General features: G+C 51.1%; 1 protein-coding gene and 1 long non-coding RNA gene across 6 annotated transcripts; one reads left to right on the top strand and one right to left on the bottom strand.

Moving 5' to 3' along the window:
• Positions 1-3659: 3659 nt before the first annotated feature.
• Positions 3660-24551, bottom strand: TADA2A (transcriptional adaptor 2A). Its single transcript, XM_064729317.1, has 16 exons — positions 24496-24551; positions 23411-23640; positions 22657-22763; positions 22397-22456; positions 21794-21885; positions 20997-21154; positions 19583-19671; positions 18684-18756; positions 13815-13878; positions 12422-12465; positions 11812-11922; positions 10481-10552; positions 9686-9818; positions 8671-8714; positions 6398-6471; positions 3660-5126 (listed from the first exon to the last, which is right to left on the bottom strand). Exons 2-16 carry the CDS (start codon positions 23433-23435, stop codon positions 4941-4943), a joined length of 1332 nt encoding a protein of 443 aa, XP_064585387.1. The 5' UTR covers positions 23436-23640; positions 24496-24551; the 3' UTR covers positions 3660-4940.
• LOC135455829 (uncharacterized) lies at positions 24552-27745 on the top strand. Of its 5 annotated transcripts, none has more exons than XR_010442400.1 (5): positions 24561-24853; positions 25346-25450; positions 25621-26105; positions 26221-27147; positions 27492-27745. It is a non-coding gene; the product is annotated as an uncharacterized LOC135455829 (long non-coding RNA). The 5 variants fall into 5 exon arrangements; XR_010442398.1 differs by having other exon boundaries at positions 24564-24853; positions 25621-25694; positions 25969-26105; positions 26221-27745; XR_010442399.1 differs by having other exon boundaries at positions 24552-24853; positions 25346-25434; positions 26221-27745.
• The last annotated feature ends 99 nt before the right edge of the window (positions 27746-27844 follow it).

The raw sequence follows: 27844 nt of genomic DNA, 5'->3' as shown, positions 1-27844 counted from the left end.
GTTACAGTGGAGACATGATGGGATCACTGTGGGGATGGAGAAAATGAGGATCCCAGTGGGGACATGACCAGGTCCCTGTGGGGATGGGATGTGTTGAAGTCAGTGAAGGGACATGGCAGGGAGAGGTGGCTGCTGTGGGGACAGGGATGTGGCAGGGTCTTGGTGAGGATGGGACAGCCTGTGGGGATGTGGCAGAGCCCAGGACATCCCTTGTTAGGCCTGGGACATGCCATGTCCTTGTGGGGACCCTGCTAATGTGTGTGGGGACAAGGTGGGGTCCCTTTGGGGACGGGGATGTGCCAGAGTCCCTTGGTTCGAGGGGTGCTCACTGGGGAGGAAGCCAGCCCTGACAGAGAGAGAGAGAAACCTGGTTTTGTGACTTAGGGCATCCCAAGCCACAATCCTCCCCACACTGGGAGCACAGTGAAGGAATGCCAGGTGGTCCTGAGGCTCCCAGGGCTTCTTGAGGCACCTTCCTGGGGCCAGCTGTACCCTGGCCAGGTCAGGGCGGGCTCAGGTTCCTGTGGAGAGCTGGCACGGGCTGAGATCCCCAAGGAGAGATACCAAGGGATGGGGATCCCCAAGGAGGGATGGAGATCCCCAAGGATTGATACCATGGGCTGGGATCCCCAAGTCAGGCTGGGGATCTCCAGGGAGGGATGGGGATCCCCAAGGAGAGATTCCATGGGCTGGGATCCCCAGGGAGAGATACCAAGGGATGGGGATCTCCAGGGAGGGATGGGGATCTCCAGGGAGGGATGCTGTGACTGGGATTCCCAAGGAAGGATGCCCTGGGTGAGGGGATCCACACAACACAGGGGCCACAGAGTTTTTTCCGGCTGCAAACTGTTGGATTGAGGTGAGGGCTCAGCTCGCACTGCCTCACCACCATGGCAGGGACGGGACAAGGCTGGCACTGGCAGAGGAGGAGGAGGAGGAGGTGGGAGGAGGAGGAGGGCAGCCTCTGCCTTAACCCCGCGGCTGCCGGAGCGAAGCGTGGCCACCCCAGCCCGCTTTTGTTCGCTTTCTGGTTTTGTTGTCGCACGCTCCGACTGAAATAGCCCAAATCCCTCATAGGAAGCTTCCCCCAGCCCGAGCCCTCGGCTGGTATCTCGCTCGGGCAGGTTTCATGACTCAGCAGCCCAGATGGAGCCGTCCCTCACAGCCCTCCGCTCCAAATCTGTTTATTGCTCCAGAGGCTGTTTTTCCAAGAACCTCGCTGCTTTATAGCAGCCAGAGCTCTCCCTTAAAACCCTGCCTCTCCAGCGAGGGCTCGCGTCACACTCCGCGCGGAGGTGGGCGAGGAACAAAAATAGACAAATTAAGAAAACCTCAAAAGGCCAAAAAAATGAGAATGTGAGGGGTTTGGCTCTCCAAGCTCGAGGTTTGCTTTGCCTCCGTGTTGCATCAGTTCTGCTGCCTTCCTTGGAGCTGCACCATCTCGGGGAGGGCAGGGATGAATCCCGGGTGATCGCGGGGTGATCACAGCTCTGTGAGACGATGAGAGACTGCTGAGCCCCCGGGGTGTCCCCTCGGGGTGTCCCCCCGGGGCTGGGGGCTCGCAGCCCTGGCAGGGCAGCCCGGGGGTGTTTGTGGGCCACGGGCAGCGTAGGGAGAGCCGAGGATGGGTTTGAGTGGCAGCCTGTGGGATTCCCTGCGCAAGCATCCACACCCCTCATTCCCCCTCACCACTGCCGAATGAGGAAAAGGCTCTTGCACAGCTCCAGTTGCTCATCCTGGGCAGTTTTTAGCTACTCACACAACTGCAAAGGTGTTTCTAATGCTGGTGCTTTTAACCTGCACTCTGCCAGGAGCTTGATGTGTGTTTGCATCTCTTGGAAAAGTTCTGAAGACTGCAGGGACAAGATGCTCCAAGTGGTGACCGATGGCACCCCATGGTGCCTTTGGGGGTGATGGCTTTGGAAGGGTCAGGATTGGGCTCTGGTGCTGATGGGTCAGGATATTCTGGGTGACTCTGTGAGCCCAGCTTGCCCAGCCCAGCCTGGCAGATGCCCCTGGCTGTGCTGGGGTGAGCTCTGCCCGGTGGGTCCCGGCACATTCCCAAGGGTGCGCCTGACCACGGGCCATTAGCTGGTCATTAGGGCAATTATCTTAATCAGGGTGTTGCCCTGCTCCGTGCAGGGTGTGCTCAGGGTCACGCAGGCCTGCTGAGAGGGCTGCCGTCCGTCCGTCCATCCATCCATCCATCCATCCATCCATCCATCCATCCATCCATCCATCCATCCATCCCACCATCCATCCATCCCTCCATCATCTCTCCATCCATCCATCCATCCCTCCATCCATCCATCCATCCATCCATCCATCCCACCATCCATCCATCCCTCCATCATCTCTCCATCCATCCATCCATGCAGATGTGGGGCAGGCATTGCCCAACAGCTCCCACTCTGCTTGCCCCCATCTCTGTGCTCCTCATGCTCTTCCTACTCCCTGTTGGGTTCCACATGGTCCTGACCCAGCTCTGCCAGGTGTGACAGCACCCAGGTGTGAAGAGGCCCAGTGGGCTGGGGGCTGCAGGAATTGGTGTGCCTGGTGCTGGGCTCAGCCCCAGCATTGTCCATCAGCTCCAGTCACAGGGAGGGCTGTGGGAATGTGCTTTCTCCAATAAATCCATGCTGGCTTTTCCTGGAAGGTCACCCAGCCAGTTTGCTGGAAGGCCAGAGATCACTATGGGGCACCACCCCATGGGTTTTTCCCTTTTCCCTTCTCACCAGGACGGCAGCCTGGGGTTTCTCTAGCCACGGCTCAAAAGCTGCTGCTCCGGCGTGGTGTTTTCTCCCAAGGAAAGGCGGTTTAGGTTTCACGGGCCCCTCCTGATGGGAATTTGAGCAGGCACTAAAAGTAGGGCTCCTTGTGTGCTGCTGTTATCGGGTTATCTGCTCCGTGGGGAGCAGGAGGGCGGGAGGAGCCCCCACCCCCTGGGCTGAGTCACAGCGGGCCCAGCGCTTGCTGCTGGGGTGACGGCAGCTGTGAGTCCCAAAAAAAGCCCCCAGCACTGATGCTTTAATGACAGGCGGATAACACAGCCCCGGGAAGACTCATTCCCTGCATAGCTCAGTGCTGTGACTAAGCTGGAGCAGCCGCAGCCTCACCCCGGCCCCGGTGTCACCAATCCTGCAGGTCCCAAAGCGCCCATCTCCAGCCTGGCTCCATATTTAATGTTAAATATTTAATGTTCCATGGCCACCTGAGGCTGTAATTAAGGACCTGCATCCCCCAGCTGTGAGTCTGGAGTGCAGTGAGGGCTGGTGTTCCCCAGCCCCCCAAACAAACCCCAGGATGGTTCCAGTGCCCTCGGCTCCTTTTCTGCCTTTGGGTCCAAGTCACCCTAAAGAAAGGCAGTTTGGTTGTTAACTGTTAAAAGACAAGTGGGAAAAACATTCCCAAGGTTTTACAGCTTACTGTGCTCTTTCCCTCGGCATCCCCAGTCTCAATTTCTGGACTTTAATCTCCAGCACGTCGTTTATTACTGCTGCTTTTCTTTAAACAGAAATATTTGCTAGGCAATGCAGTGGCTGCATCCCTACGGCCGCTGCTGGGGTTTATCTCCTCTCTCCTGGTGAGGAGCTGATGGATATAGATCCAGGCAGCTGTGTGACCTTTACAGTCTCACTCCGAGTCTGGGGACGTGGATGTAAGATTGTTTCAAGTCATTTTGATTTTATTACAAACCAAAATACTTCACATTCAATGGCACCTCCTGTCCACAGGACAATTACTCTTGGGGAGCAAACAACAACCCAAATCTCAACACCTTAGCCAGGTACTGGTGCAGCTGGAGCTCAGTTAGGCTGTTCCAAGAGATCCCAAACTTGGGAGCATCCAACACCCCACCTGCTCTGGCTCCTGGCTTTCCTGTGGGACATTATTCCAGCATTACACCCTAGCAGGAAGCTGTCTGACAAACAATTCACTGTTCAATAAACACACAAGCTGCACCTGCAGAGAGCCATCTTCATCATCCAACTGACTGCCAAATCCCCACGTTTGGTGCTGGAGCCCCTGATCAGATGATGGCATGGGGGCTGTGTTTGAGCAGGGACTTGTGGCACCTCCTCAGGGGTGTCACTGGTAATGCTGAGGGAATAAAACCCCACCAACAGGAGCTTCTTCACTCCTTTTTTGTGGGAGAACATCAGGGTCCCGAGAAGCTTTTTATCCCTGTTCCCAAAAGTGGCTGTGGCTTGCAGCCTTCCCAAGGAGCAGAAGGCTGAAATGGAGGGATTATATTTAACCTGACACCCCCAAATCACAGGGGGAGCAGGATCCAAGCTCCTTGGTTTGTGCAGAGCCGTCCTGCTGGGATGTGTGCTAATACCACATAAAAGTAACAACTGTTGAGGAGCTTCCCTGCCACGTCCTTTCCCATCCTTTACCACAATCAAGTTAAAAGGACTGGACCACTGCAAGCTCTATTTTTACAGCCTCGGGCACGTGCTGTCGCCTCTGAGAGCTGCTGCTGATTTAGGGAGGAACACAAGGAGGGAGGGACTGCATCTCTGTACCCTGTGCTGCAAAAAGTGTGGCTGTGTCCTGATTCTTTGTCAGCAGCACACAGAGGTACCGTGGTGCTCTCTGCAGCCACGGGAGGTGTGAGGAATGAATGCCCATTCACGTTTAACATCAGCTTCTGTGGCACATGATCCTCCCCAGCGCTGCGAGGCAGAGCCATCCTGACAACAGCAGAGTCAAAAGGAACCCAGACAAATGTCAGCATTCATGCAATTTAACAAAGCTCCCCACTTGTTTTTACCAAAAAAAAAAAAAAAAAAAAAAAAGGAAAAAAAAAGCCCCGAAAGGTTTTAAACAAAAGGAAATGTCCTTCATTCAACACTGGTGAAATCTTTCAGCGCTGTCAAAGCGACTTCAAAGCTTCTCCACATCTGCCTGCTCCAGCCAAGCACTGCTGCCCGTCCTCAGGCCTTTGTGATGTACCCTTCTCTGATCAGGAAGTCATAGATTTTCCTGGTTTTGTTCACATCAATCTTGATGAGGGCTCGAGCCTGCGCCAGTCTCAGGCCTCCCTGTTTGTTGCACTCGTTCACTAAAGCAGCTTTATACTCCAAATAGGCTCCAGGGACCAGCCTCACCATCTGACAGAGCTGCAAGACAAAAGGTGAAGTTAATAAACACCAACACTTGCCGTGTTCTCCCATTCCCAGAGCCCTGCTGGGGGAGGAGCACGGGGAATGTTTTCCTGAGAACGCTTGCAGCGTTTCCTTGCACAGGGCAGGCACACGGGAATGCTGCTGGCATCCACAGGTAGGGAGGGGAGCAGCCTGCTGGCTGCTGCATTCACAAACACTCCTGATGGAAAATAAAGGAGGAGGATGAGAGCAAGGCCTGGGCTGGCAGGAGCACGGCTCTGAGCGTGCCCTGTGTGGGCGCTGCTCCTTCCCAAGCCCGGGAAGCACACATGCCACACTTGGAAGCAGCAACTGGGCTGGCTGGGAGCCAGGGAGGGCATCTGGCTGCTAATCCCCTGCAGACTCAGGCTCTAATACCTTCCACAAAAGCAGCTCCCTCTCCACAAGTCTGGCGTGGAGGCTGTGCAGGGAAGGCATTCCGTGGTTGGAAGTTTGGTGAGGAATGGCTGTGCACAGCCCCTGAGCTGTTTGGCTGCACAGCTCCTGCTCAGCTCCCAAATTCCAGCTGCCTTCCAGGAGCACGGCATTGCTCCTGCTGCACAAACTGTCTGTCTCCTCCCTTTAATAAGGAAATGCTTCATGCTCATTCCTCACGGATAGGAAATTGCAGAATTCCTCAGCCCTCAGACTTTCTGTCTCAGCTGACCAGGAAATCAGATTCCGCACACACACTGATGTCCTGCCACCATTATTCCCGTGCTGAATGGAGCAGAAATGCCAATTCCACCAAAGCCAGGAGCTGATTCCCAGTGCTGCCAGCTGCAGCCAAGGGAAACACGCACAGAGGGGAGGCTGAGGTACAGCTGTGCTTCCTGGGCACTGCAACCTGCCTGGGGCAGCCTAAGGACACCTCAGGGCTTCTATGAAGAAAAAATAATCTCTTATTTCAGTATTGTGCAGTGAGTTAGAGGAAGGGCCTGCACTGGGCTGAAAAACAACCAGTGTTCATTAAGAAAAATGAACCCCTGTGCTCAGCCCAGCCTCAGAGAGCAGGCAGGGAGATGGATGTGGCAACAGCACCAAATATCACCCTGGTGCTCTGCTCCTTTCTTTGCTAAATCAGCCACTTTGTGCTGCGTGTGTAGCACAGGAGAGCAACTGGAAACCTGAATGGTTTCTGTGAGAAAGGAAGAGCAGCCAGGCCCTGTGACAGGTGACATTCACAGCTCCCCAGGCGCGCTGTGGAGACACAGATGATGGAGACGACCCTTCCATCCTCTCCTCACCTCCTTCTCCTTCTCGTTGAGCTTCTCGGTGCCCGGCAGGCCGGTGAGGTTCAGCGGTGGGGCACTCCTTCTGCCTGGGGATGGGGAGGAAAAGCTCCATCAGAAAAGCCCCATCAGAAAAGCCCTGTCAGAACCAGAGCAGGCCGGGCCCTGCCAGGGAGGCACTCCAACCCAGCTGGAGCCAGGTGTTTACAGACAGGGTTAGTCAGGGCTCAGCAGAAAGCTCTGCTGATGCCACAAAAGGTTTGGTTTTGCAATTTGAAGCTCTGTGGATGTTGCATGAGACTCGTGAGCTGTTGGTTTTTGGGAGGAACTGCAGGACAAAAGCTCTGTGTCAGACTGGCATCAGGCATGGCTCAGCCCAGCTGACTGTCCCACTGCAGGGAGGGTGTGCCAGGTGTGCTGAAACCAGCACCTTGTAAGGATGATGAGACTTTTTATTGCTGTGATTAAGCCAATTTCTCTCTGGCATTACTGACAGTTTCATGAGGCACAGTTTTCTTCAAATGCCTTTAAATACCATGCAGGTATTGCAAGGCAGATTTGTTTTGCAATCCCCTGTTTGGGCATTGATTTTTTTGTCTGTTAGGATGAACAGTTCTGAAGGAATATTTATCACAAGCTCATCTGGTGTTTATCACTTTCACTATTGTTTCTATATTATTATATAAACAGCAGTTATAAGTTATTGTTTATTTTGCTGTTACCGTGCATAGCCTAACTTTCACAAGGGCTGCCTGCTTGCAGACAGCTTTTTTCTCTAATAGTTGTTTGGGGTTTTTTTTTCCAACTTGCAGATATCAGGACAAAGTTTGGGTTATTTATTCACATTGAAAAAAGTCTCTCACCCTGTGCTGTGGGCTGCATATTTAGCACCGTTAGAGATAGGTGTCTATCCCAGGATAACTCCCCAAATTTGGTGAAGTGATGAGACCTTGGGAAATGTGCAAAATAAATTTGTTTTTCCCAAGGACGCTGCCCTGGCCAGGTCCTGCCCTGGCACTGGGAAGTGTCTGTGTCTCTGGGCATCTGCAGGAACAGAAGGGATCTGGCTGGGTGTGAGGAGCTGAGCAGAGGGAGCTGGGGACTGGGGAGAAGCTGCAGTGTGAGTCTGTGGGAGGTGTAAAGGAAGTTATTTCTCAGCACTGCTCCCCCTTCCCATGGCATGGGGCCACTGTGCTAGGAGGGACATGACAGAATTCAGTTTTACTCTTTTATAAACCAGAAAATACCACACACACACACACACACAAACTACATGAAATAAAACATATCAAGGCTGCAAAGTCAAGAGCTCAGAATCTAGAAGTGAAGCGTTAATTTGCCCTCTTGTATATTCAGAGTGATGCAGCCTTTAATTAGAGCCACGTGGCAGCTCTTCCCCAGCATCCCTGGGCAGGATGTTTGCTTCATTAGCAGCTCTGTGGTATTCTGTTTGGGTTTTGTTCCACATGTGATGCTGCTTGTAAACACGGTGAGCTATCACACTCCACAGGCAGCACAGTCCCCTCCATGGGACACTGGATCCCTGACTAACAGGGAAGTTCATCCCCATCCCAGACCTTCAGCTGGAAGACGCTGTCCTCCCCTCACGGACTCTGAGATACACAAAGCTGGTTTTTAATCCAAAACACCAGATTTTGGCAATCACCAAACAGGTTCAGGACAGTCTGGAGTGCCCTGACTCACTGCTTGGCATCCTGACCCAAATCTACCAGGAGGAAATGAGGGAGAACATATAAACCCAGTGTCCACCTCGGAGAGTTTCATTCAAGTGGTTTAACAGCATCCACATAAAAAACTGGGTGTAGGGACAGAGCCAAAGCCATTTTGCCCGGCAACATTTAACAACCTCATAGTAAAGCTTTATCCCAGTCTCAGTCACCCCATGACCTCAACAAATGGGATGGGAATTTATTTATGAGGACCTTGACTCACCCCTGAATCTGTCCTGACTGGCACTGAAAGAAGATGGGCTCCTCTTGGTGGAAAAACCCTGATTTGTGCTTACAGACTGTGAAAAATCTTTTGTTTCCTGCCTTGCTAATGTAGCTTTAGGATGGGTTTTGACCTCTAGTCAGAAAAATCTAGAAATTCAGCAAAAGATCCTGCAGGATATGTGAGTGGAATGACTTGCAGTTGATGTGATGTTGACTTAAGCAGTGCTTAACCATGAGGCCTGAGGACTGACACTTTGGCACTCAAGAGAAAGAGTCAGAAAAGGCTGTCAGAGAAATAATACTGTTTTTTGGCAGACACCATCTAACACTTACCTGTAGTTGAAGGAACTGGTACCGTGGGAGTCAGGCCAGAATCACTGCAAAGAAAGGAAATGTTCAAATTGCCTTCAAGTTTTTTTAAGCATAACTGCATGTGTTGGCCCTGAAATTGCTTCTTCCACAACTTGTAATAATTATACAATTCAACTTGCATAACCCAGGCCCTGACTAGGAGTCAACAGGATTTATAAATATTTAGTGTTCCCACATTGACAAATATGTGTGGAACCTGTTAAAAAACCCAACAAAGAAACGTGGAGGGGCACACAATTAAAAATGCAGTGGAGATTGAGTGGGGAAATTCCAAACCATCTCCTGCACACAGGATGCACTTCCTTTACGTTTGCTCCTTAAATCCAAGTGCTCGTGCAGGGTGATGACACATTAATAATGCTGCTACATCTAAAATCATCTGAAATATTTCAGGCATCAGCTGTACCCTCATTAATATCCATAAAGAGCTCATTTCCCTCTGTGACTTTATGAACAGCAGCTCAGTTCCTGAAATCTAAATTTGAGAAAACGGAGGGGTTGAGTCCCTCCTTTGCCTGAACTCAACAAGCACTATTGCTGTCACCCACCCTTCTGCCCTTCTCAATTCTGCAGGCTGCTCCCACCTTGATAAACTGGGAATGGATTTGTGACTATCAGGCAGGAAAATGTGTTGGATGCAAAGTGAACCAAGAACCCCAGGAAGGTTTGGGGTGGAAGGGACCCCGAAGCTCATCGCTCCCAGGGCAGGGACATCTCCCAATGGAACAAGCTGCCCCCCAAGCCCCTGGCAGCTGGATGGGGCAGTGCCAGGCTGGGCCAGGCTCCCTGGGCAGTGCTTACATGTCTGCCTGGTGGCTGAGCCACTGCTGGCAGGAGCAGTTTGGGTTGGGAGGGACCCCGAAGCTCATCGCTCCCAGGGCAGGGACATCTCCCAATGGAACAAGCTGCCCCCCAAGCCCCTGGCAGCAGGATGGGGCAGTGCCAGGCTCCCTGGGCACCCTGTGGCAGTGCTTACATGTCTGCCTGGCGGCTGAGCCACTGCTGGCAGGCGCTGCTGTCCTGGATGTACTGCAGCACCTCCGAGAGCATCGTGCGCTTCAGCCGCTCCTCGTCCCGGCTCTTCTTCAGGTGCTCGTAGGTCCGGGCACCTGTGGCACACACACAGCCTGCCCTCACCACCTGCCTCATCCAAAAACTCTCCACGCTGGCTTGCCCCTGCCTCAGGGGATTTTGGGAAGGTCAGGACCCTGCCACCCCCAAAACACAAGGCTTGTCCCTATTCAGGAGATTTTGGGAAGGTTTCTGCCCCCAGCCCAGCCTCTGCTGTTCCCCCTTGAGGTGACCACTTGGCACCAAAAGGGATCAGATCCCACCCTGCACCCTTCCCCCTGCTAATTTCAGGCCAAAACCAAACAAAAAGAGCTCCCATGATCCAATTCCAGGATAAAGCAGGGTATTTTGTTATGTGGAGGTCTTGGGCCTCTCTCCAGATACCACAGGTGTCGACAGGCAGTGAAAGTGTCCCAAGATAAAGCCCTGAGACCACTGTGCCATGACACAAATATTTTAAATGAAGCTTTTGCAAAGTGCTGCCCAGAGCAGAGCTGTGTTAGACACTGATTTCCACACTGAAGGCTCAGATCACTCTAAACCAGCCCAGCTGGACTGTGCATCATTGCTGAAGCCTTGCTCAGCCCCAGAGCCTCTCTGAGCTAAGTGCCTTTTTATTCAACACATCCTGGATGTTGTAAAATCATCCTTCCCTTCCTTGATGGATGGGAATGGGCTGAATAATGCATCAGGTACTTACTGCAGAAATTGGTGATTCCTGCTGCTCTGTATTCCTGCAGTCTCTTTATTTCCCTGCGCAGCTCAAATTCCACTGTGGGACCCCACGAGGTGGCAGGAGGGAAAACCAAAAAAGCAAAAGTGGGTCAGTGGGGTGGACTGGGAATGTGGCTCTTTGTTATCTGCCTGCCCAGCTCAGCTCTGAGCACACAAACCACAGCCAGGGCTACCCTCCCTCCACAGGATCTCAATATCTCTGTGTCCCCGTGCTCCTTGGTCACAGATTGCAGCTGGTTTCTAGAATTTCTGTGCTCTGAAAAGGCATTTTCTCTTCATGCTTTGATAGTCCCTTTGCCATACCCTAGACAAGGCAAATAACAATACTGTGGGATTTCTAGAAGGCATTTCAATAGCTTTGAGGAACTGCTCCAGCCAGGCTCCTTATACATCAAATATTCTCTTGGAACTATGATTTTCCAGGCTGGACCTTCCAAAATTTTTCCTTGCAGACAATTTTTTTCCTGCAGTCAGGAAGATGAAATTATGAAATGTTTCTTTTGCTCAGAGATATTTCCTGTCTGTTGCTTTCATCAGCTGCGTTCCAGCACTGCTCAGCTTTACAGGGAACAAGTTTCTTTGTGAATTTATTTCCTGCTGCTGCTCAGGAGACCTGGGTAGTGCCTGTACCTCACTGCCAGGTTCACCTGAGGATCTGCAGCCACTACAACAACAAAACTTGCAGGACCCATGACTTTGCAGGATCATGCTTTTGGTATTTCACACTGGCTGTCCTGAAAACACGGGCACAACTTGGTAAATGCTTTGTTCTTTCTAATGAGCAACAACTGTCCCAGTTTAAGTCACAGCATGAAGCAGGATGTGGTGACTGGGACTGGAATCTGCCTAAATGCAGGCTATGGGATGATTCAGGGATGGAACAATGCCTCTCCCCTAAGGTAAGGACATAATGACCACTGCACTATGTAATTATGTGACATTAAGTACTTTAACGTGTGTCTTTCAAAGAATTCACTCTGCTGCCAGCTCCCAATCTCTCCACACAGACATAATATAGGGATTTTATTCTTCCCCTGATACAGAGTCCCAGTAAATAAACAGAGCTCTTCAGATAAAAAAATATTACCTCTCCCACATGACCAGAATGTTCAGTCAGCTGCAAACTCAAACAAAGAGCTGGGACACAGTTTAGTGGAAAAACCCCACTGGCTGCTCACTGAACACATCAAACCACAGATGCATTTGCTTTCCTGAGGTGGTTAGATGGGGAGGAGGAGGAGGAGGAGGAGGAAGAGCACCTCCTGCCCCAGCACAGGCTGCAGCCCCCTGACTCACGTGCGTGGCTCTCGATGAACTTGTCGTGCTCCAGGGGCCCCAGGATGCGCGCAAACCTCCTCATGGTCTCGTAGAGCTCCTGCACCTCCTTGGGGTAACGCCTTTCCAGGACTGCAGGGACAAAGGGCCACGTGTCACCGCCCCTGCTGCCAGGGGACAGCACCTCTGGGGGGCTGCTGGCAGCCCCAGCCCCAGCACTGCCCAAAAATCCTCATTTGGGCCTTTTTGGTGCCATAGATACAAACGGCTGAGTTAAAAGCAACAGAAGTTACAGCCCTTAAGGTCCTTAAGGACAAAGGGTGATATTTAAATGTTGCTCAGTCATTTCTCACAAGAGTGAGGTGCACTTGAAAGGCCCGGGTCTCACCTTGCCCCTTTCCCCACTCAGCAGAGCCCAAATGCTTCTCAAGAGCAATTTTGAGGCAAGGATAAAACACTGGGCTGGGAGTAGTTAGGACCAGACAGCTGGAAACAGCTGGGGCAGGAAATCTGCTGGAATTTAGAACATCTGAATATGTTCCAGTATGAACAAACCACACTGGTGACCTGGAAGTGGTGAATGTGTGAAGCTTTGCCACTTTGAAGTCACGCAGTTACACCTGATACTCACTCTGAAATTTTCTGAGGTTGATCAGGCCATGATCTCTTATAATTCTGGAAATGAAAGAAAATGATATTAATAAAGGCCATTACTCCTGCATTGCCTCACAAACACAAAGGCTTCAGAAGAAACTTTGATTTAGACCATCAGAGGAGTCTGAAACTAAACATGAATGAAATTTCCATAAGCCCTGGGCTGGCTGGAATGGAAACATGATGCAGTGTGTCTTTAATCAGGGTAAATTCTGGGCAGTGGTGTGCATTAGCACTGAGCACAAAGGGAGCTGCAATCACTTTAAAGGTTGGAAATTGCTTCTTTAGGCACACATTTCACATCCACAGCATCTTATAACTTGTCTTTCCAAAATCAGAGGTAATGAATGTCTCATGAACATCATTCCCAGCCTCAGAGAGAGACAAACTTCCCTCTGCTAAAGCACAGGGCAGAGCTGGCTGTGAATGCCACCACTGGCACAGGAGAAAGGCATTTTTCCATGGCAGCCTGGGTTTTGAGGAGGTGATGGAGGTAACTCTGGGCTTGAGCTGCTCCTGCTGGGATCAGGGGAGGAGCAGAGGGACAGAGGTGCCTGACAAATCCCTTTGTGCTGGGGTGAGCAGTGCCACGTGCTCATTGCTCTGTGGTGACTCCACTGTGGAAAATAAAATACCACAGAGCTGGGCTGGCACTGGCAGCCCAGAGCCTGCCCTGTAAAATCCATGACATTTCCTCTGCTGGGCACAGAACCTTCCTGTCCTGTGCAGAGTCACCTTTCTGACAGTGGCATCAGTGATTTTGGGGCATTTTCCACATTTCTGTCCCATCCTGCTGCTGGAACTTCACAAAACCTGACACTGGTGTAACCACAAGAGTTATGGAGAGCCCTGCAGCACTTTCCTTCAGCATGACAAGATGGATCATCATGGAAATTACACCACATAAATGCTTTTTATTTATGAATGACGAAGAACCAGGTCAATCCTTGCTGTCACTCAGCAGAACTGTGGAGTTTTATGAGAAGGACTGGAGCAGCCTCACTTCAAATCACTAATCCTTCCACTATGGACTAATCCAGCAAGATATAATTTTAAATATTGAACAAAGTACTTCAAAGTTATAATAAAACTTAATTTAATTAATAGATTGAGTCATTCTAGAGCACTGTCAAATGAGTTGAATAAATTATTCAAGCCCACGTCAGCAATTGAGTTATCTTCAGTGTGGAAAACTAACTCGGGGGCCACTAGGATTTAAAAATAATGATGCAAATATTTCTGGGGGAAAAGTGGGGGTCCAGCAATCAGTCACAGTCTGGCAGGATTTTTCTGCAGCAGGAAATTCATGGTGTGTAATCCATCAGCATTGCACAGGGCAGGGAACACACAGTGACTGCTTCAAAACTCACTTTTTCCGTCTCTGTCTCTCCTTTAACCTGGAATGATAGATATCTACAACTGCAATCTTCAGAGCTGCAAAACACACAGATTAAAGAATTCATCAGCAATCGCTGCAGGAGGCTGGATTCCAAGCCTTTATGTTCACATTAGGCAGAAATGGTTTAAAAATCCTGAGGCAGTTTCACAGGGGCATCAGCTCAGTGCAGCCCTTGCTACCTGGGGAAGGTTTCCTTTGCTCCCTCCTGCCAAATCCATCCCTGTAAACACACTCATGTCAACATGGACCTGGGCAGCTCTGGGAACTCCTCTCTCCTCCTTCTTGGGCTGTTCTGCCATCTGCAAATATTTGTTCCCTCATACATGCAATAGCCAATATTCCCTCTGCTGAGGTGTCATCCCTGGGCACAGGTGTTTGCCCAGAACAGGGAACCCCAAAAAGCAGACACAGCTCTCACTGTGAGGGCTCACAGCAGCCTTTGCTGCAGTTGTTAAAGACATCTGCAAGGTTCCAGCTTGTTAACTTCCAAACTTACCTGTCTGCCAGGAGAACAAAGCACGGCTCAGGACAATGTGAGGAAGCCCAGGAAAAAGCCATGCTCATTAGGAACCACATCCTTCCCAAATCCAAACCTGCCTGAGCCACTCACACAGCCTGCAGCTCCTTTCTCCTGCAGCCATTAGCTTAATAAACTTTTTTTTGGGTAAAGTCTTGAAAGACAAGATAAAGAAACACCTATCACCTTCCCTTCCCTTGCTCTGTTGGATAACACACAAATTCTAGGTCATTAAATGAGTGTAGAGGAGACTGATTTTTAATTTTTTTAAAATTAATTTTAATAATTTCCTCTCAGAAGGAAGAGGCTCAAGGCTTGGCAGTGGTTTGGAGGCTGGGACACAACAAGCAGATTTTGGAAAAAGGGGAACTGGGGTGGCCCAAGGGGGGCAGAACCCAGGATTTCTTTCTCTCTGTAGTTACACAAAAAGAGCAAAACTGATAGTGGCAGTTTATTGATTGTACTCTGGGATTAATAATTAATAATGCAATTAAGAAGTGTGGTTCTGTGTCTATCTGAAATATGTATGTAGGTGTAAACAGCAGGAAGCCCCAGCCTGTGGGAAATGCATCCCTGCATCCCTCTGGGTAATCAAATTTCATACAGACAGGGACAAAGCCCAGAGGCTGTGGGGATTCAGGAGCTTGATCCAACAAAAAACCCTTCAGCTTGTCCCAAATTGCTCTGACATTAATCCAGGAGTAAAGGATTCTGTATGAGCTAGGAGGGGTGCTGCAACATTCCTCCTTGTTTTTCCAAATTTCTTGCATTTTCCAGCATCATTGTGTATTTTCACAGCGAGGGATTTAAGTTTCCTAATTTAAGAACAAGCAGAGACAGCAAATTCTCCTTCGTGCTAAAATGTGGGGATGAGAAATTGGGAATGCAGCAAGTTAAACATGAATGAAATCCATTAGGAAGGGCTGGAATTGGAGCCAATTTACAGAAAATATTTTTGTAGTTTTGAAACCCTCTGCAAGCTCAGCCAACTTGTTATTTTCTGGGGTTTGTGTGGGCAGAACTTAATAAGTACATGCAGAAACTGCACTGGAGAACCTCTATAAATATCACAAGCAATTATGCACCTCTAACCATGGAGTTTTGATGCTTTCACCTGGGTGCACAATATTCTAAAGCAATGATGATCAGCTGGGGAGAGGGAGGAACAAATGAAAGGAAAAAATGGAGTTTCTGCTCGCAGAGAAACGAGCATTTCTGCCACAAGCCCTTCTGGAGGGGCTTTTGTTTTTAAGATCCAGACTCAGGCAGGACATTGCCAAGGGTGGAATGCATGAATGGCTCTGAGTGCTCCAGTGCCCCTCAGAGCATGGAAATGAGACAGGAGATGCTGGGGGAATGGCAATGACCTGCAGGGCTCTGTTTGTGCTGCTGGGAGACAACCCAGGCTGGCCCCGTGCTCAGCGCCCACTCTGGCCTCTGATAAGGCTCTGATAAGGCTCTGAAGGTTCCACTGATAGGCAGCAATTCAAGGTTTCTTCCTCCATTCAAAAAAACCCACAAAAACCCCAAATATTTTGGTTTCTGCAGAGCGTGCCCAAAACAGTTCCTTTGCTTTTCATTCCTGTCCAGCCTCACTGGGTGTGCAGGGAAGTTTGTGGAACACCCCTGGGTGAGAGCTTGGCTCCATGGAGAGAACCTGCCTTGGCAGGAGAGGCACAGACAAGGGGGAGAATGCAAATAATCCCAGTGACAACCAGTGTGGGATGGGTTGGGGACGAGCTGGGGGGCTGCAGCCCAAATTCAGGCACTGGAGCACAGCAGGACCATGGCAGAGAGTTAAATCTGCTTTTGGGGCACGGCAGGGCTTGCACAGCACAGCAAACTCTGCCAGGCAGGACATGGAGCTGCAGCTCAACTTCACATTCCCCTGCCACTTGCAGCCCGTTTCCACTCACTTCTAAATCTGTGGTTTCAGCAATTACTTTGCAGTGTTAGAAGTGAAAAAATCATTTACATGAGAAGGGTGGGGGGGGGGAAAGCTGGGAAAAAAGATAAATTACCAACGTTCTAATTCAGCCTGATGAAAACTTGTAGTTCATGAAATATTCAAGCACTGTGGGCTGAATTAGGCTTGTAACTGGTTGGTGCTTTTGATCTGTCCATTATGTTTTTGTGTAACTGCAATATGAATTTGCATGCCCTCACTGTACTGCCAGCACTGAACAAAAGGGAACAATTCCAGAATTTAACTGAAATATCAGAGATTTCATACAAATTTTTGCCAAGAAGTGGCAGAATGATGTCTGTGACCTCCTGTGAGGTGGGGAGGCAGCAGATACAGGTTCTGTGATCCTCATAAAAGCTGCCTGGGAGCCTTCCCACCTTGCAATAAGTAGCATTTTCTTGTGGGAATACCAAGAACTTGTTTAGAGTGACACAGGGAAATCTGACAGATAAAATACATGAGATAAAGCTTTAAATATAAATGTCATATAAAAGATATACATCAGAAAATACATCAAGCAGCTCAGATCCAGAACTTTTTAAAAACTAATTTTTACAAAATATTACAGAAAGCAGTGTGGGAGAAGGGGAAGAAGGGAGAATTCCTCTGCAGTGGAAGCACAAATATTCCTGTGGGATGTGCAGCACCAAGCTCTGGTGCACCAAGAGCAGGAAAGAGAGAGCACAGGAATTGCACTGGGGTGTCCCAGGGCCCAGCCTGACTTGCAGAAAATGCAATATAAAAGTCATTTTCAAAAGTTAATCTTGAACCCAGTGAGGTTTAACAGGAAAACAAACTGAGGATTTTCCTCCCCACCTGAGCCTGAGGCTGTGAGGCCTTGTTTGGGTTTCTCTGGGTTATGAAATGGGTTCAATCCCATTTTTGTCCCATTTTCACTCTCACCCAGGCTGTCCCACAGCCTATTCCCAAGCACAAAGCTCCTAAACCACCCCTGGCTCTCAACAGCCCCATGTTGAGCATTTCCTGCCCCTTGGGCTCTACACCTGAGCTGCAAAATTCTGCCAAGCAAAGTGGGCAGCTCCAAACCTGCAGCACAGCGAGCATGAGGCTCCTGCCTTTTGCTGTATTAAATACCAGGGGTGAAAGATCTCACTCCAAATTCTTCAGAAAAGCATTCCTGCTCTCCCCAAGGGAAGGAAAGAAGCTGGCTGGGCCCTGGGGCTCATTCTGGCCATTTCACTCCCACAGGGGCACATCTGGGGAGGCAATGCCAGAGTTGGTGGGCTCAGAGGCCCCAAGTGCAGCTGGCCAGGCTCTGCCAGGCTCTCTGCACACTGCAAACCCCTGCCAGCCCTTCCCAAACTCTGCAGGCAGCCGAGGGATGGAGCAGAGCACACCCAATGAAATTACCCCGTGAAAATATTGCACAGGCGGGGGGAAGTACTTTTTCACACAACAGGTAATTGAATTGCGAGCTCCTAATTGGATTGTGGCAGTGCCTGGTGCAGGATGTGCAGCAGCACAGGCAGATCCAGCTCCTGCAGGATGGGGGCTGCCAGGAGGGCAGTGCTGCACAGCCCCCTTGGCTGAAGGTGAATCTGTCATTAATGGGCAGAAATAGGAGATTATTCTGCTTTTTCAGCTCACCAGCACCCAGCACAGGATGAAACACAGAGAGCTGGCAGGAGGAGTCCCTGCCATGGCCTCCAGCCAGTTTCCCCTCAATAGAAGCTGAAAGGGAGAGGCTGACACAGGACCCAGGAGCTGCCCTGAGCCAGGGCAGTTTGCATTCCCAAAGCTCCTGCGTGCACTGCTCCACTCCAAACTGGCTTTTTTCACTTTGCCAAGCCTGTCTGTACGTAACAGGGATTTGTCTGTCTCCAAGGGATGCAGAGGCTTTAGCTCAGAACTGCCTGACACAGATGGCAGAGTTCTGAGGCACAAACACAGGGCTCCTAAAGCCTGGGTGTACTCACAAACGTGGGGAAATGCAGGATCTTCTCCTCTCTGTGGATTAAAATGTCACTTCAGTAATTCCTGTTACTGCATGTGATTAAGGCAGAAACTCAGAGCAGGAACTGGGCTCATCAAATCATCTCCACAATAAAAGGAAGTTGTCACACACAGCTGATGCTACTCTAACTCAGGGCATGCTCAACATATGAGAAATCACAGAGCATTGAGTCCAACACTTTTAATGTGTTTCACATACACTGCACACCTCCCTGCTGCCTGCATTAACACCCACCTGATAGATTTAATGCATTAAAAACCCAAACATGAAACCCCATACATTAAATGTGTATGCTCCCTTTTAAAGTGTGTGCAGAAAGGAGTGAAAAGCTGCACAGGCATCTCAAAGAGTTTCAGCCTGGGTACAAAAATATGGCACTTACCATGCAAAATGTCTGAATCATCTTCCACAAAATCAATATCTCTCAAATCCCACTCAGCATAGTTGTCGAACTCCTGTGCAGAGGTGATTAACACAGGGTCACTAACGAGCATAAAACATTGCCCCAGGTTTCAGAACAGGCTGGAGGAGTGGGGACAGAGATGTTCACTCAGACATGGGGCACAGGATGGGACAGAGATGGTCACTCACACACAGGGCACGAGGCTCCATCCAAACAAACAGCCCAGGGCAGCTTTGCCTGGGGGAAATGTGTAAATGCTCCCCCATGGCTGCGGCTGGAGCAGGATGTTGTGACAGGACACAGGAATTAGCCAGCTCATGGGATGGAAATCAGGATGCCCTGAGCTGGAAGGGACTCACAAACATCCCCAAGCCCAACTCCTGGCCTGGCTCAGGACACCCCCATGTGCCTGAGAGCCCTGGCTGGGATTTTGGGGTGTTGATCCTGCTCAGAGACCCAAACCCGAGGCCCTGTGGGGCTGAACTGGTTCCTGCATGGACAGGAGCAGGAATGGGGCCTGCTCCATGCCCAAAGCTGATCTCCCAGTGATGTGTGGAGCAGGGAGTGTGCTCCCCTCAGGCAGGGACAGTGCTGGAGCTGGTCCTTAGGCCCAGCAGCCAATCCCAGTGCCCAGCAGAGCCACCTGGATGGACAGCTGGACAGATGGACAGCCGGACATCTGGCGGCAGCAGCAGGGCCTGCAGCCTGTGCTCCTGCCCTGCCTCTGCAGGCCACCAGCGCCACCTCGGGCACCAAAGGCCTCATTAACACAGGGCTTTAATTACCAACATCTCACCTCGGGAGGGAGGATCAGAGAGCAGCTCCTTACAGGAGGATAAAATAAATGTAAAATTAAATGGGAGGAGAGTGTTTCTTACCTCAACAAAGTCAGCTCTGGCTGGCATGTAGCCAGCCATGTCCCTGGAGAGCAAGGAGTCAAAGGTGGGCCGTGGGGGATCATCAGCAGCTGCCAAAAACAAAAGGTTTCCAGCTGTTGAGTGGGGCTTGGGAATCTTCTTTTAAGGATCTGTAAATAGGTGTTTATTTTGCAGGAAAAGTGGGAATAATTAGCTGAAGAAAAATACCCTGATTGGGCTTTTATTCGGTGTTCTAGTCAGAAAATAAAGAGTTCATCCAGAGAAAAATGCAGCAATCTGAGATCTCCGTAGTATTCTCAAGAGTCAGACACAAATTCAAGGTAATAAACAGGTAATAAAACGTAAACTTTGCATTTTGGAGCTCAGCATCCCCCTGTAAAGCCCTGCACACCCCTGGGGCTCAGCGTGCAGGCTCCTTTAGTTAATAACACCAGGAGTGTTAAATCTGCCTCCTTCTGGGGGCCATTGGCAGGGCTGCAATGAGAGGCAGAGAACTCCCAGTTTTTACAGCCCTTCCCAGCTGAGGAGCTCGGTGTTTCACAGACAATACCAGCCTGGGGCTCACGGAGCACTCAGGCAGCAGCTTTGTGTGTCCCAGGGCACTGATAAAGCAGGCTGAGGCACAGGGCACATAAAAATATCAATAACAGCCAGGGACACAACCAAAACTGCCCAGTTCCCACTGCTCAGCTCCAACCACTTCAGTGGGAAATGTAAAGTGCCTGGCCCAGGGGGGCTGGGGAGCTCTGCCATGAGCAGCTGCCAGACCGGGGGAATGCTAAAGATGTGAAATGCAAGGAAAACTGAGAATTTGTGAACTTGCTGCAGACTTTTTTAACAGGCAGCTTTCAAGGGAGAGGTGTGAAATCAGCATAGCTGAAAGGAGTGATTTTCTGGCAAATTGAATCAGCAGGCAGGCCTGGGACAGGGTGTGTGCACAGAAATGTGCACGGGAGCAGGGGGAATCCTGCAAGGCAGAAACCCCTGCTCAGCTCCCTTTGCTGGGCAGGGTGAGAACCACACTGGGATCTGTGCTGAGGGACACGCCTGGAGGAGCTTTGGGGTGGGATAAAACACCCAAAACCTCTGCTGGGGTGGTTTCTGTGTTGTGGAGAAACTTCTGCTTGTGAGACCCTGATGATTGTGCCAGACAAAGGAGCTTTGGGGTGGGATAAAACATCCAAAACTTCTGCTGGGGTGGTTTCTGTGTTGTGGAGGATTTCTGTGTTGTGGAGGAACTTCTGCTTTTGAAACCCTGACGTTTGTGCCAGAGCCTGTTTCCTGCCTTGCCCATGGAGCTGGCAGCCAGGAATCCATGCAGTGTGAAGGGAACCCAGCTGCTGAAACCCCCCAGAGCAGCTCCCAGCCCAGGTTATCCCCTGGGAATGAGGGCACACAGGCCTGGGGTACTCACAGTGGAAGGGAATGGCTGTCTCGTGGTGCTGAGCCTCCTCTGCCTGCCTCAGCTTCAGCAGCGTGGAGGCAAACAGGGGGTTGTTGATGAAGTGTTTCATGTAGTGCTTCTCACACTCCTCCTTGGACTTGGTGCACATCTGGTTGGCCACGTCCTGCCTGGGGTGGGGAGAGGGGGAGGCTTGGTGTGAGCAACACAGAAATGTTGTTTTTTAAAAAATTTCTCCAGTGGGAAAAGGTGATTTTGGACGAGAGATTGGTTGTGTGCAGAGAGCTGGCCTGTGATGGTGCCTGGACTCACACTCTCAGCACCAACACTCACATGTTGGTGCCAGGGAACATTTTGGGGAGCCCATGAACAATGAAATTCACTGATTTCATATGGGAAAACCTCTGGCTGATGGAATGTGCCTCATCTTTAACAGGCTTGACATTTTACTGATGTTATTGGAGAGCTTTTTACACGTTTTACTGGCTGCAGGTAATGGCAAACTCTGTGACCAGTTGTCAATCCCATTTCTGACAGCAACGTGCACCTCAGAACTCTCAGCTCTGCTTGTGTGCATTCTGGGGTTCTGCACTTTAAGCACAACTATTTTTAATAAAGGAGGAGACAGATAGCTCATATAAACAGGATCTGATACCCCAGCCTGCCTTCAGCTGCTGAATTAGTGCCTCACCCACAATAAATCATTGATCAGTCAATGTGCACTGATGAATTACAGAGAGAGATCCAGGGAAAAGAAAGGAAAAGCTGCCCATCAGTGACTGAAATTGGCTGAGGCACAGAACTCTCACCAGTTCCCAAATCCACAGTCCATCACAGCTTCCAGGAGAGACATCTCCTCCTGGGCTGTCCAGTTGGGGTCCAGCACAGGGAAGTCAGATGTCTGGGGAAGAAAAGAGAACAAACTGTGATCCTGTGTTCCAGAAAGGGCAAAGAAGTTCTGAACCACAGATAGAGATAATTCTGGTAGCTTTAAACTGCCACAAAACCTGATTGAATAATTATTGGATTACTCAGGGCATCAACCACGGCAAATCCTGGAACATGCTGTGTCTCCCAGCTGTAATTGCACCATGTTGTACCATGAAACACAGAAAAATTACTGGAGACTTTAGGAATTATTAATTTGGAGGAGGAAGAAACAGCCTGGAGAAACAGAAGCCAGTGTGCCTGGTTAAGGGACTGTGAGGTGCATTGTGCTACACAGGCACAACAAAATGATGCAGCTGGAAATGACTCCACTACTCCACTCTGTTCCAGGTGGATATTTTTCTTTTTTTAATAGTTTAAAACCTCTGAATCAAAGAATTGCATCTTCTTTCAGTACAACATGAGTAAGCAAGGGGAGCTGTGAGAGCCCAGACTGAGCAGTGCTATCCAAAAGGAATATTTACCATTATCTCATAGGTGTGATCACTTTGGTGCTTCTTGTACTCAAATCCTCGGGTGAAACACTGCGGAACAAAAGACCACAACTGTGTTACTTGTGCCCTGAAAGGATTTCCACTGGTCCCTTTCTTAACTCCCATTCTCTGCGCATGTCTCAGTGCTCCCCTTTGTCACTGCTCTGTCCCCGGAGGGAGCAGGGGTGGCAGTGGCAGCCCGTGGTGGCCCTGGTGGCCCTGTCAGGGCAGTGGCAGCTGCTGGCACTCACCTGCAGGCACAGCAGGAAGGGAGGGGGCCCACACTCAGCACACTTCACGTAGGGCTCCGTCAGGTACGAGGAGCAGCCCCGGCACGGGGGCTTGTCAAAAGGGTCACCTGGGGAAGGAGAGGGAATCTCCTGTCACACAGGCACTGTCACACCAGCAAGCACAGCCCCTCAGTCCCCTGGGCCCGGCCCCTGCAGCTGAGGGCTCATCCCAGCTCAGGATGATGCTATGGATTTTGAATGAGCTCAACTGCGCAACAAAATTAATGGGGCTGTCAGGTTATAATGGCTTCAAACTCAGAGAGAGCAGGGTTAGATGGGAGAATTGGGAGGAAATCCTTCCCTGGGAGGGCGGGCAGGCCCTGGCACAGCTGTGGCTGCCCCTGGCACAGCTGACACTGCCCCAGGCCAGGCTGGATGGAGCTTGGAGCAGCAGGGACAGTGGCAGGTGTCCCTGCCCATGGCAGAGGGTGTAATTGGATGGGCTTTAAGGTTTCTTCCAACCCAAACCAGTCTGGGATTCCATGATCCTGACTTCTCCCAAGGAAATGGATTTGAACCAGGTCAATTATAAGTAGAGAAAAATCAGACAAAACTCACACTGCATCATTTGTGCGAGCACTAAAGCACGACCCCAAAGTGCCACGCTTACACATTTTTGAGCACTTTCGGGGATGGTGACTCCAAAATCCCACTGCTCCAAGGAATGCCTGTACCATCAGGTTTTTCCTGAGCAGATTTCTGTGGTGGCACTTACTGCTGAAGGAGGCCAGGCGCTCCATCCCTGCCCTGCTGCTGGCTGTGCTCCTTGGGGTGAACCTGGCTGGCCCAAGCACCCACAGCGTGAGCCTGTCCCAAACTGCGGATCCCAAAGGGAATTTTGGGATCCCTCGTGGTGTGATCCTCCCAGGGTGTCCTGAGCAGCAGGCAGAAGGGCTTCAGCAGCCTTCAGACCCCATTCCACACGGATCAGAGCCCCCTCTCTGGCTGTGGGGAGAAATCCAGCACGGAGATGCTGGGTGATGGGGATTGCAGCCCCAAAGGGAGGGTTCAGGGGAATGTCATGAAGGAAGGAGAGAGTTATGGTATTCAGGGAGAGTTATGCAAGGAAGCGCTCTGCATCTCCCAGAAGCACTTCCCATATCCGACTGCCCCTATTGGTTGTGTAGGAATCCCAATTCCTACTCCCCATATCCCACTCCCCCACATCCCAATTCCCATATCCCATATCCCAATTCCTGCTCCCCATATTCCACTCCCCACATTCCAGTTCCCGTTGTCAATCCTTACTCCTCCATATCGCACTCCTCATATCCCAATTCCCAATCCCCCATATATTCCCATCCCTATTCCCAATCCCATTCCCATTCCCATATTCCCATCTCCATCCCCATATCCCCATCCCCATATTCCCATATCCCCATACCCCCATATTCCCAATCCCATATCCCCATTTCCCATATCCCCATATCGCCAATCCGATTGTCATATCCCCATACCTCCATATTCCCAATCCCATATCCCCACATCGCCAATCCGATTCCCATATCCCCATAACCCCATATCCCCATACCCCCATACCCCAATCCCCTCCTGCCCCCTCTCCCCATCACCGCCAGGCGGCGCCCTCGCCAGGCCCCGCCCCCTCGGTGGCCCCGCCCCCTCCGGCACCGCCGCGGCCCGCGAGGCTCCGTGAGAGGCGCGCGCGCTCCCGCCGCCGCGCTCCCCGCGCCCGCCGCCGCCCGAACCGCGCTCTCCGCGCTCCCCCCCGGCCCTGCCCGGAGCCGGTGCGGCCCGCCGGGGGCGGCGGGGGCAGCCGGGGCCGCCGGGGCCGCCTCTCACCTCGCTCGGGGCGGCGGGTCGGGCCCGCGCGCGTGCCCGGCCGTGCGCACGCGCCGGGGCGGATGCGCGCGCCCCCTGGCGGAACACGGCGCGCGCCACAAGCCCCGCCCCGCCCCGCCCCTCACGGGGCCTGAGGGCGCCGGGCCCGGCCGGAACAGCGGGACCGGCACAGCGGGAGCGGGGCAGGGCAGGGACCGGGATCACACCGAGGCACACAGGCCGTGCCAGCCTCGTGTCCCGCGGGGAACAGCCCCGGGCCCCTCTGCCTGCCCGGGAGAGCCCCGCGCTTCTCCCACGGTTACCGGAGCAGCTCCCCCGGTCCTGATGGTGTTCGGCCTCCATCCCGGCAGCTCTAGAGGTGGGAAGGGGTGGATTTTATGGGAAAGGGCTCCCGTGGCACTGTGAATGGCCTTGTGAAGCAGGGGCGGGAGGAGCTGGCCCTGTAGGGAATTAGAACAGAGAGTCCCGGGGCACTTTGGGTGGATGAACCTTCAGGATCACCCAGTGCCACCCTGCCATGGCACGGACACCTTCCACTGGCCCAGGTGCTCCAAACCCATCCAGCCTGGCCTGGGACACTGCCAGGGATGTGGAGCCTGTGCCAAGGCCTGCCCACCCTCACAGGGCAGAGCTCCTTCCCAATATTCCATCTAACCCTGCCCTCTGGCAGTCTGAGCCATTCCTCCCTGTCCCTCTCTGCTCCTTGTCTGAACTATTTACCAACAAGACTAAAAACGCTGGCAACTATTTCCTTTTCCTTTTGCCTGTGAAAAATTATGGGAAAAAATTCAGAATTTGGGAGAGGCAAAGTGCGGAATGTCAATGAAATATTTATTGCTTCTGCTAACAGGTTTTTCCTGCATCTGGGAGTCAGGACTCTGTGTGGTTAAGGGAAGGAATCAGCATGTGGGGATCTGGTTCCTGCTGTTCCCAGGAAAGGTGATGCATCTGCAAGGTAAAAATGCTGTCCTGAAGCCTGCAGATGTTTCAGTGCTGAGGGTCTTCCTGTTATGCCTCTGGCATGGGAATGAAAAAAATATTCATAAGGAATATTAAAAATCTGTGGAGTCTTAGGGGTTTATCCAAATGGTCTCAGCTCAACTCCCAACCTCTTTGTCCCTCCAGCTGCACTCCAGGAAGATCCAGCTGGATACTCTGGGATGAATTCAGTGCTCACACGCTGCTACCCGGAGGATTTAGTGAGTGAGGTCACTTTCATTTGCTATTTGGAATTATTTGCTGATAATTTGTGCTCCCCTGCAGCCCAGTGCAGGAGTGCAGGCCGAGCCCCAGGTGAAACACAACACTTTTGTGGTTCAAACCCAGAGGCCACACACACAGAAATCAGGGGGAGCATTGTCAGGCCTCTCTCTCCCTGCTCTCGGAGGGATTTCTCGGCGCTGTTGGGAGGAGTTTTTGTGGCGTTTTCTGCCTCGGACACACGGTGGCGATGGAAATCACCTTTTCCTGCAGAGCTTCGGCCTTTGGACTGCTCGCTAACCACACGTGTGTGTGTCCCAGCATGGAAGGATGAAATATTTCTGTTCAATCCCAAATAAACGCTGACGTTTCAATTGGCCGCGGCTCCAGAGAATCCAGAACGCTTTCTCGTAAGCATTGATATTATTTAAATTCAGATGTTTGTGTTAAAAACAAGAGCCAGTGGAGGGCTGGTGTTTGGCTTTAAAGGGTGATCTGACCTTTCTCTCTGTTCCTTGGTGCCAGGCTGGCAGTGTCACCGACCCTCACCCGGGCTGATCTGCTGTGTTTGCACTGGGGCTGTCACCAGAGCCTGGTCAGGAGAGGTGGGACCAGCACTTGGCGTCACCAGAGGTAAAAACATTTCCCCCGTGTGTTTTGGAGTTTGGTAACTCAGGCTGAACTTCCTTTTTTTGAGAGAGCAGCGTGGCATGAGTTCCCAGTGCACGTGCTTGGAATCATGGATGAGAGTCAATAACTGTGGCCAGTTTTGGAGCAGGACAGGGAAAGGTGTCAGGTGCATTTACCACCCCTCCTGCAAAGCAGAACACGGTTATGATTCAAACATTTAAAAGAAACCCATTACAAAGTGTGTGTGTGAACCCTGTGAAACAATTGAAACACAGATTATTCCTGCCCAGACTTGAATCCCAGGATTGTTATGTTGGAAAAGACCTGGATTGTTATGTGGAAAAGGCCACATCCAGGCATGGGGACTTCACCACTGTCTCCACTTGAATTTCATGGAATCTCCTGAGTTGGAAGGGCCCCACAAGGATCAGCCTCACTGTCCCCCAGCTGATCATTGCAGTGCCCTCAGCCTCTCCTCACATGCCTTTTCCTCCAGACCCCCCACCATCTTCATAGCCCAAAAAATAACAATTTTTAAATTTTATTTCCTTCCAAATCCAAATCCACGCTGGGTTTTTAAGGCTAATGTCTTTAACTCTCTCTTTTCCACGTGTTCGTGTCTCTGTGTGCCCTTGACTGGAGGAGTTGCTGCAGATTTCAGAGAGTGAGGCAATCCCTCCCCAGCAGTGTTTGGACAGCGTTTGGAGCTGGCTGGATGTGCTGGGCTGGGCAGGCAGAGTGCAGGTGCAGGTTTTAGCAGGCCTGGAGCTCTGGGAGCAGCAGCCAGGACTGAACTCAGAGCCTGATGTAATCTCTGGTTTGGTAAGTTCTGTATGTGGTTATTATCAGTGATTTGGGACCAGCCCCTCAGCAAGCCAAGCACTCCCCCTCACTCCTGCAGCACTTGGGATTTAGCACTGAGAGGATTAACCAACACCAAACCCTTCTCTTGAGCTCCTCCATGGAATAATTACTGAGGGAGGATTCTTTGTGTGAAGGACACATCTATAGCTATGCATTTATGTCTACAGAGGTATAAATAAAACTGTCCATGCACAGATTTCCCAGATTTAGTCCAGTGGATGTGAGAATATGCTCTGTTCCCCCAATAATTTTATTAACTCCAAAGCCCCAAATTGGATTTTCTGGGTATTTCTTGCCTGCAGTGGGCACCCATTCCATGATGTGCAGCTTCCTGCAGTCTCACACCTGCTAACCACCGCCTTGGTGGGAATGATCTGTATTTGGGAGCAGTGGATCCCACTTTGTGCAGATCCTGGGGCACCTCCAGCAGGATCAGCCTGCACAGCTCACCAGATCCAGCAGCATTAGCATCTAAACTCGTGTTACTTCTTCCATTTGAATTTCAGCAACCCTGTAACAGCGCAGACTTCAAATAAAACACAAAATGTGAAAAGAAGGAGGAGGAGGAGTTCTTTAAACCATTGTCTGTCAGCAGAACAAGCAGCTGAAGGTCAGAGCCAGGCAGGAGAGGCGCTGGCAGTGCCTGGCCCTGCTT

Source organism: Zonotrichia leucophrys, chromosome 19 (genome assembly GCF_028769735.1).
Source record: "Zonotrichia leucophrys gambelii isolate GWCS_2022_RI chromosome 19, RI_Zleu_2.0, whole genome shotgun sequence".
In the NCBI taxonomy this organism is placed as follows: Eukaryota; Metazoa; Chordata; class Aves; order Passeriformes; family Passerellidae; genus Zonotrichia; species Zonotrichia leucophrys.
Note: the sequence above shows the minus strand (reverse complement) of the source record. Positions and strands in the feature narration are given on the sequence as shown.

Coding starts and splice junctions, on each gene's coding strand:
- TADA2A (XM_064729317.1), bottom strand. CDS start 23,435: ATGGAGCGCCTGGCCTCCTTCAGCA. Junction 21,155..21,793: donor GACTGTGGATTTGGGAACTG/GTGAGAGTTCTG, acceptor TCCCCACCCCAG/GCAGGACGTGGCCAACCAGA. Junction 9,819..10,480: donor AGGAATCACCAATTTCTGCA/GTAAGTACCTGA, acceptor TGTGTGCCACAG/GTGCCCGGACCTACGAGCAC.